At 52.6% G+C, this 9739-nt stretch overlaps 1 protein-coding gene across 1 annotated transcript in view; it reads right to left on the bottom strand.

Annotated features, from left to right (window-relative positions):
• LOC135533406 (ninein-like) overlaps positions 1–9739 on the bottom strand; it is a 56279-nt gene that overhangs the window by 35671 nt on the left and 10869 nt on the right. The window contains exon 2 of the mRNA XM_064960741.1: positions 5575–5680. Coding sequence (XP_064816813.1) covers positions 5575–5680 — 106 coding nt within the window. The remainder of the gene's footprint in view (positions 1–5574; positions 5681–9739) is intronic.

The following is a 9739-nucleotide window of genomic DNA, read 5'->3' as shown; positions in this document are numbered from 1 at the left end:
ACGTAATTAAACCTGTCACTACCTTCTACCAAAGGTTCATCATTTTAAAAACCTACATTTTAGTTCTGTCAGGAGGAACAAACAAAACAACCTTTTCACGGACGCCGGGCTGTCAATGTCCCCCTGCCATTCAGACTGTGACTCAGAACACATCAGCTCAACTGACAGGGATTTGAAGTCATGTTTAAGGTAGAGTGATTACCTGGTCCTAAAAGTTAACACAGATTGACCGCTCTCTAAGTCTACGGCACCGATTTAGTAATCCTTCTTAACTAAGTCTTACCTGCCTCCTCTCTCACCTCTCTACCCTGTCTTCTGACAACGTAACGCCACGTCACTCCAAAGCCCAAGTTCATCACAGCCTCACCAGTCTCTCCTCCCCCTGGAGTCACCCTCCTCCCCCTGGAGTCACCCTCCTCCCCTCTCCTCCCCCTGGAGTCTCCCTCCTCCCCTCTCTTCCCTCCTGGAGTCACCCTCCTCTCCTCTCCTCCCTCCTGGAGTCTCCCTCCTCCCCTCTCCTCCCCCTGGAGTCACCCTCCTCTCCTCTCTTCCCTCCTGGAGTCTTCCTCCTCCCCTCTCCTCCTGGAGTCTTCCTCCTCCCCTCTCCTCCCCCTGGAGTCACCCTCCTCTCCTCTCTTCCCTCCTGGAGTCACCCTCCTCCCCTCTCCTCCCCCTGGAGTCACCCTCCTCCCCCTCTCCTTCCTCCTGGAGTCTCCCTCCTCCCCTCTCCTCCCTCCTGGAGTCACCCTCCTCCCCTCTCCTCCCCCTGGAGTCTCCCTCCCCCCTCTCCTCCCCCTGGAGTCTTCCTCCTCCCCTCTCCTCCCTCCTGGAGTCTCCCTCCTCTCCTCCCTCCTGGAGTCTCCCTCCTCCCCTCTCCTCCCCCTGGAGTCTTCCTCCTCCCCCTCTCCTCCCCCTGGAGTCTCCCTCCTCCCCTCTCCTCCCCCCTGGAGTCTTCCTCCTCCCCTCTCCTCCCTCCTGGAGTCTCCCTCCTCTCCTCCCTCCTGGAGTCTCCCTCCTCCCCTCTCCTCCCTCCTGGAGTCTCCCTCCTCCCCTCTCCTCCCTCCTGGAGTCTCCCTCCTCTCCTCCCCCTGGAGTCTCCCTCCTCCCCCTCTCCTCCCTCCTGGAGTCTCCCTCCTCTCCTCCCCCTGGAGTCTCCCTCCTCCCCTCTCCTCCCTCCTGGAGTCACCCTCCTCCCCTCTCCTCCCTCCTGGAGTCACCCTCCTCCCCTCTCCTCCCTCCTGGAGTCTTCCTCCTCCCCTCTCCTCCCTCCTGGAGTCACCCTCCTCTCCTCTCCTCCCCCTGGAGTCACCCTCCTCCTTCCTCCCTCCCTGTCACACTGCCTGGTCTCTCCCTCCCTCTCCCCCTTCCTCCCTCCCTGTCACGCTGCCTGGTCTCTCCCTCTCCCTCCTCCTCCCTGTCACACTGCCTGGTCTCTCCCTCCCTCTCCCCCTTCCTCCCTCCCTGTCACGCTGCCTGGTCTCTCCCTCTCCCTCCTCCTCCCTGTCACACTGCCTGGCCTCTCCCTCCCCCTCCTCCTCCCTGTCACACTGCCTGGTCTCTCCCTCCCTCTCCCCCTTCCTCCCTCCCTGTCACGCTGCCTGGTCTCTCCCTCTCCCTCCTCCTCCCTGTCACACTGCCTGGCCTCTCCCTCCCCCTCCCTCCTCCCTGTCACACTGCCTGGTCTCTCCCTCCCTCTCCCTCCTCCTCCCTGTCACACTGCCTGGCCTCTCCCTCCCCCTCCTCCTCCCTGTCACGCTGCCTGGTCTCTCCCTCCCTCTCCCTCCTCCTCCCTGTCACGCTGCCTGGTCTCTCCCTCCCCCTTCCTCCCTCCCTGTCACGCTGCCTGGTCTCTCCCTCCCCCTTCCTCCCTCCCTGTCACGCTGCCTGGTCTCTCCCTCCTCCTCCTCCTCTCTGTCACACTGCCTAGCAGGGCTGTAGCTGAGTTTCTCTGTCACACTGCCTGGCAGGGCTGTAGTTGAGTTTCTCTGTCACACTGCCTGGCAGGGCTGTAGTTGAGTTTCTCTGTCACACTGCCTGGCAGGGCTGTAGTTGAGTTTCTCTGTCACACTGCCTGGCAGGGCTGTAGTTGAGTTTCTCTGTCACACTGCCTGGCAGGGCTGTAGTTGAGTTTCTCTGTCACACTGCCTGGTCTCTCCCTCCCCTCCTCCTCTCTGTCACACTGCCTGGCAGGGCTGTAGTTGAGTTTCTCTGCCCTCACTGCCTGGCAGGGCTGTAGTTGAGTTTCTCTGTCACACTGCCTGGCAGGGCTGTAGTTGAGTTTCTCTGCCCTCACTGCCTGGCAGGGCTGTAGTTGAGTTTCTCTGCCCTCACTGCCTGGCAGGGCTGTAGTTGAGTTTCTCTGCCCTCACTGCCTGGCAGGGCTGTAGTCACACTGCCTGGCAGGGCTGTAGCTGAGTTTCTCTGCCCTCACTGCCTGGCAGGGCTGTAGCTGAGTTTCTCTGCCCTCACTGCCTGGCAGGGCTGTAGTCACACTGCCTGGCAGGGCTGTAGCTGAGTTTCTCTGCCCTCACTGCCTGGCAGGGCTGTAGTTGAGTTTCTCTGTCACACTGCCTGGCAGGGCTGTCGTCACACTGCCTAGCAGGGCTGTAGTTGAGTTTCTCTGCAGTCACTGCCTGGCAGGGCTGTAGTTGAGTTTCTCTGCCCTCACTGCCTGGCAGGGCTGTAGTTGAGTTTCTCTGCCCTCACTGCCTGGCAGGGCTGTAGTCACACTGCCTGGCAGGGCTGTAGCTGAGTTTCTCTGCCCTCACTGCCTGGCAGGGCTGTAGCTGAGTTTCTCTGCCCTCACTGCCTAGCAGGGCTGTAGCTGAGTTTCTCTGTCACACTGCCTGGCAGGGCTGTAGTTGAGTTTCTCTGTCACACTGCCTGGCAGGGCTGTAGTTGAGTTTCTCTGCCCTCACTGCCTGGCAGGGCTGTAGTTGAGTTTCTCTGCCCTCACTGCCTGGCAGGGCTGTAGTTGAGTTTCTCTGTCACACTGCCTGGCAGGGCTGTAGTTGAGTTTCTCTGTCACACTGCCTGGCAGGGCTGTAGTTGAGTTTCTCTGTCACACTGCCTGGTCTCTCCCTCCCCGTCCTCCTCTCTGTCACACTGCCTGGCAGGGCTGTAGTTGAGTTTCTCTGTCACACTGCCTGGTCTCTCCCTCCCCCTCCTCCTCTCTGTCACACTGCCTGGCAGGGCTGTAGTTGAGTTTCTCTGTCACACTGCCTGGTCTCTCCCTCCCCTCCTCCTCTCTGTCACACTGCCTGGCAGGGCTGTAGTTGAGTTTCTCTGTCACACTGCCTGGCAGGGCTGTAGTTGAGTTTCTCTGTCACACTGCCTGGTCTCTCCCTCCCCCTCCTCCTCTCTGTCACACTGCCTGGCAGGGCTGTAGTTGAGTTTCTCTGTCACACTGCCTGGCAGGGCTGTAGTTGAGTTTCTCTGTCACACTGCCTGGCAGGGCTGTAGTTGAGTTTCTCTGTCACACTGCCTGGCAGGGCTGTAGTTGAGTTTCTCTGCCCTCACTGCCTGGCAGGGCTGTAGTTGAGTTTCTCTGTCCTCACTGCCTGGCAGGGCTGTAGTCACACTGCCTGGCAGGGCTGTAGCTGAGTTTCTCTGTCCTCACTGCCACTCAGGTGGCTTAATACATCTGATCCGGTGAGAGCCAGACTGTAAACACAGAACAGCCAGCACCGGTTGAACACAGGCCTACAGCTTGTGTTACATCACAACCCAAACAGGGCACTTAAGGACTCTTCCTTTTATACCATGCTTATTCAAGAGAGAGAACAGATGCCCAAACTGTATGGTCATAGGAATCTAAATACACGTCAAAGATAATACATTGATTCAATGTTCCGTACCATATTCCATGTTCCGTACCATATTCTATGTTCTGTACCATATTCTATGTTCTGTACCATATTCTATGTTCTGTACCATATTCCATACCATATTCTATGTTCTGTACCATATTCTATGTTCTGTACCATATTCTATGTTCTGTACCATATTCTATGTTCTGTACCATATTCTATGTTCTGTACCATATTCTATATTCTGTACCATATTCCATGTTCTGTACCATATTCCATGTTCTGTACCATATTCTATGTTCTGTACCATATTCCATGTTCTGTACCATATTCCATGTTCTGTACCATATTCTATGTTCTGTACCATATTCCATACCATATTCTATGTTCTGTACCATATTCCATACCATATTCTATGTTCTGTACCATATTCTATGTTCTGTACCATATTCCATGTTCTGTACCATATTCTATGTTCTGTACCATATTCCATACCATATTCTATGTTCTGTACCATATTCCATACCATATTCTATGTTCTGTACCATATTCCATGTTCTGTACCATATTCCATGTTCTGTACCATATTCCATACCATATTCTATGTTCTGTACCATATTCCATACCATATTCTATGTTCTGTACCATATTCCATACCATATTCTATGTTCTGTACCATATTCTATGTTCTGTACCATATTCCATGTTCTGTACCATATTCTATGTTCTGTACCATATTCCATACCATATTCTATGTTCTGTACCATATTCTATGTTCTGTACCATATTCCATGTTCTGTACCATATTCTATGTTCCGTACCATATTCTATGTTCTGTACCATATTCTATGTTCTGTACCATATTCTATGTTCCGTACCATATTCTATGTTCTGTACCATAGCATCATGGTTTGGGGCTGCTTTGCTGCCTCAGGGTCTGGACAGTTTGCTATCACTGATGGAGAATTGCATTCCAAAGTTTATCAAGACATTTTGCAGGAGAATGTAAGGCTATCTTTCCGCCAATTGAAGCTCAACAGAAGTTGGGTGATGCAACAGGACAACGACACATTAGACAGATGTAACAACAAAATGGCTTGAACAGAAGAAAATACGCCTTCCAGAGTGGCCCAGTCAGAGTCCTGACCTCAACCTGATTGAGATGCTGTGGCATGACCTCAAGACAGCAGTTCACACCAGACACCCCAAGAATATTGCTGAACTGAAACAGTTTTGTAAAGAGGAATGGTCCAAAATGTGCAGGTCTGATCCGCAACTACAGAAAAGGTTTGGTTGAGGTTATTGCTGCCAAAGGAGGGTCAACCAGTTATTAAATCCAAGGGTTCACATACTTTTTCCACCCTGCACTGTGAATGTTTACACAGAGTGTTAAATAAAGACATGAACATTTATAATTGTTTGTGTGTTATTAGTTTAAGCAGACTGTGTTTGTCTATTGTTGTGACCAAGATGAAGAGCAGATAACATATTATGACCAGTTTATGCAGAAATCCAGGTAATTCTAAAGGGTTCACATAACTATTTTCTTCCCACTGTACATTCAATAATAAGCACCGAGGTCTGTTGACAAGAGTGATGCAGGTTTCTCCTAAAAGCTAAGGCGTTGTCAAGTGAGAGAGAGAGAGAGAGAGGTCACATGCTTGGGAGACAGAGGACGTGAGATCAAGGACCAATGAGGGTTTGTGAATCGAGGAAGCTATACCGTTGAAAAGTGACATGTTTCACAAATCCACTCCGTCCTTACCTGGTGATAGAGAAGCACGCGCTGTCTCCTGACTGGGCGCAGGTGTTGCTACTATGCTCGTTGACAACACCAGAATCAGGGCATTCTTGAACTGCTCAAAACCAACCTGCAACGCAAAATACAACATTTTGCAATGAGACACAACAGTTTTTCTGATTGTTTTCCCACAATATAACATGAACAGGGAAAGACAAAACATTACTGAGATGATAAAATATTGGTCATGAAATTCCTAACATTGAATTGCATTGAATCCTGTGAATGCAGGATGGAGGACGGGAGGTGTCCCTGGACGATATGTCTAGGGAGGTGGAGGAGAGGGAGGTGTCCCTGGACGATATGTCTAGGGAGGTGGAGGAGAGGGAGGTGTCCCTGGACGATATGTCTAGGGAGGTGGAGGAGAGGGAGGTGTCCCTGGACGATATGTCTAGGGAGGTGGAGGAGAGGGAGGTGTCCCTGGACGATATGTCTAGGGAGGTGGAGGAGAGGGGGTGTCCCTGGGCGATATGTCTAGGGAGGTGGAGGAGAGGGAGGTGTCCCTGGACGATATGTCTAGGGAGGTGGAGGAGAGGGAGGTGTCCCTGGGCGATATGTCTAGGGAGGAGGAGGAGGGAGGTGTCCCTGGATGACATGTCTAGGGAGGTGGAGGAGAGGGAGGTGTCCCTGGACGATATGTCTAGGGAGGTGGAGGAGAGGGAGGTGTCCCTGGACGATATGTCTAGGGAGGTGGAGGAGAGGGAGGTGTCCCTGGACGATATGTCTAGGGAGGAGGAGGAGGGAGGTGTCCCTGGACGATATGTCTAGGGAGGTGGAGGAGAGGGAGGTGTCCCTGGACGATATGTCTAGGGAGGTGGAGGGGGGGTGTCCTGGGCGGAGGGAGGTGGAGGAGAGGGGAGGTGTCCCTGGGCGATATGTCTAGGGAGGTGGAGGAGAGGGAGGTGTCCCTGGACGATATGTCTAGGGAGGTGGAGGAGAGGGAGGTGTCCCTGGACGATATGTCTAGGGGAGGTGGAGGAGAGGGGGAGGTGTCCCTGGGACGATATGTCTAGGGAGGTGGAGGAGAGGGAGGTGTCCCTGGACGATATGTCTAGGGAGGTGGAGGAGAGGGGGTGTCCCTGGACGATATGTCTAGGGAGGTGGAGGAGCGGGGGTGTCCCTGGACGATATGTCTAGGGAGGTGGAGGAGAGCGGGAGGTGTCCCTGGACGATATGTCTAGGGAGGTGGAGGAGAGGGGGGTGTCCCTGGACGATATGTCTAGGGAGGTGGAGGAGAGGGGGGTGTCCCTGGACGATATGTCTAGGGAGGTGGAGGAGAGGGGGGTGTCCCTGGACGATATGTCTAGGGAGGTGGAGGAGAGGGGGGTGTCCCTGGACGATATGTCTAGGGAGGTGGAGGAGAGGGGGGTGTCCCTGGACGATATGTCTAGGGAGGTGGAGGAGAGGGGTGTCCCTGGACGATATGTCTAGGGAGGTGGAGGAGAGGGGGGTGTCCCTGGACGATATGTCTAGGGAGGTGGAGGAGAGGGGGGTGTCCCTGGATGACATGTCTAGGGAGGTGGAGGAGAGGGAGGTGTCCCTGGACGATATGTCTAGGGAGGTGGAGGAGAGGGAGGTGTCCCTGGGCGATATGTCTAGGGAGGTGGAGGAGAGGGAGGTGTCCCTGGACGATATGTCTAGGGAGGAGGAGGAGGGTGTCCCTGGATGACATGTCTAGGGAGGAGGAGGAGGGAGGTGTCCCTGGATGACATGTCTAGGGAGGAGGAGGAGGGAGGTGTCCCTGGATGACATGTCTAGGGAGGAGGAGGAGGAGGGGGGTGTCCCTGGACGATATGTCTAGGGAGGAGGAGGAGGGTGTCCCTGGATGACATGTCTAGGGAGGAGGAGGAGGGAGGTGTCCCTGGATGACAAATCTAGGGAGGAGGAGGTGGGAGTCCCTGGATGACATGTTTATTGTTGAGGGGTAGGTCGTTGAACATCTCAATCCAAAATCATGGGCATTAATATGGAATTGGTCCCCTCTTTGCTGCTATAACAGCCTCCACTCTTCTGGGAAGGCTTTCTACTAAATGTTGGAACATTGCTGCGGGGACTTGCTTCCATTCAGCCACAAGAACATTAGTAAGGTTGGGTACTGATGTTGGGCGATAAGGCCTGGCTTGCAGTCCGCGTTCTAATTCATCCCAAAGGTGGTCGATGGGGTTGAGGTCAGGGCTCTGTGCAGGCCAGTCAAGTTCTTCCACACCGATCTCGACAAACCATTTCTGTATAGACCTCACTTTGTGCATGGGGGCATTGTCATGCTGAAACAGGAAAGGGCCTTCCCCAAACTGTTGCCACAAAGTTGGAAGCACAGAATCATCTAGAATGTAATTGTATGCTGTAGTGTTAAGATTTCCCTTCACTGGAACTAAGAGGCCTGAACCATGAAAAACAGCCCCAGACCAAACAAACCCAGATTCGTCCATCGGACTGCCAGATGGTGAAGTGTGATTCATCACTCCAGAGAACGTGTTTCCACTGCTCCAGAGTCCAATGGCGGCGAGCTTTACACCACTCCAGCCGACGCTCGGCATTGCGCGTGGTGATCTTAGGCTTATGTTAGAACGGTCCCAGAGTCTGTTAGAACTGTCCCAGAGTCAGTTAGAACTGTCCCAGTCAGTTAGAACTGTCCCAGAGTCTGTTAGAACTGTCCCAGAGTCAGTTAGAACTGTCCCAGTCAGTTAGAACTGTCCCAGAGTCTGTTAGAACTGTCCCAGTCTGTTAGAACTGTCCCAGAGTCTGTTAGAACTGTCCCAGAGTCTGTTAGAACTGTCCCAGTCTGTTAGAACTGTCCCAGTCTGTTAGAACGGTCCCAGAGTCTGTTAGAACTGTCCCAGAGTCAGTTAGAACTGTCCCAGAGTCTGTTAGAACTGTCCCAGTCTGTTAGAACTGTCCCAGTATGTTAGAACTGTCCCAGAGTCTGTTAGAACTGTCCCAGAGTCTGTTAGAACTGTCCCAGAGTCTGTTAGAACTGTCCCAGAGTCTGTTAGAACTGTCCCAGTCTGTTAGAACGGTCCCAGAGTCTGTTAGAACTGTCCCAGTCAGTTAGAACTGTCCCAGAGTCTGTTAGAACTGTCCCAGTCTGTTAGAACTGTCCCAGAGTCTGTTAGATCTGTCCCAGAGTCAGTTAGAACTGTCCCAGAGTCTGTTAGAACTGTCACAGAGTCTGTTAGAACTGTCCCAGTCTGTTAGAACGGTCCCAGAGTCTGTTAGAACTGTCCCAGTCAGTTAGAACTGTCCCAGAGTCTGTTAGAACTGTCCCAGTCTGTTAGAACGGTCCCAGAGTCTGTTAGAACTGTCCCAGAGTCAGTTAGAACTGTCCCAGAGTCTGTTAGAACTGTCACAGAGTCAGTTAGAACTGTCACAGAGTCTGTTAGAACTGTCCCAGAGTCTGTTAGAACTGTCACAGAGTCTGTTAGAACTGTCCCAGTCTGTTAGAACTGTCCCAGTCAGTTAGAACTGTCCCAGAGTCAGTTAGAACTGTCCCAGTCAGTTAGAACTGTCCCAGAGTCTGTTAGAACTGTCCCAGTCTGTTAGAACTGTCCCAGAGTCTGTTAGATCTGTCCCAGAGTCTGTTAGAACTGTCCCAGAGTCTGTTAGAACTGTCCCAGTCTGTTAGAACTGTCCCAGAGTCTGTTAGATCTGTCCCAGAGTCTGTTAGAACTGTCCCAGAGTCTGTTAGAACTGTCACAGAGTCAGTTAGAACTGTCACAGAGTCAGTTAGAACTGTCCCAGAGTCTGTTAGAACTGTCCCAGAGACTGTTAGAACTGTCCCAGAGTCTGTTAGAACTGTCCCAGTCTGTTAGAACTGTCCCAGAGTCTGTTAGAACTGTCACAGAGTCAGTTAGAACTGTCCCAGAGTCTGTTAGAACTGTCCCAGAGTCTGTTAGAACTGTCCCAGAGTCTGTTAGAACTGTCCCAGTCTGTTAGAACTGTCCCAGAGTCTGTTAGAACTGTCCCAGTCTGTTAGAACTGTCCCAGAGTCAGTTAGAACTGTCCCAGAGTCAGTTAGAACTGTCCCAGAGTCAGTTAGAACTGTCCCAGAGTCAGTTAGAACTGTCCCAGAGTCAGTTAGAACTGTCCCAGAGTCAGTTAGAACTGTCCCAGAGTCAGTTAGAACTGTCCC

This window comes from Oncorhynchus masou, unplaced genomic scaffold, assembly GCF_036934945.1.
Source record: "Oncorhynchus masou masou isolate Uvic2021 unplaced genomic scaffold, UVic_Omas_1.1 unplaced_scaffold_2362, whole genome shotgun sequence".
Lineage (NCBI taxonomy): Eukaryota > Metazoa > Chordata > Actinopteri > Salmoniformes > Salmonidae > Oncorhynchus > Oncorhynchus masou.
This window is presented reverse-complemented; position numbering and strand designations above follow the sequence as displayed.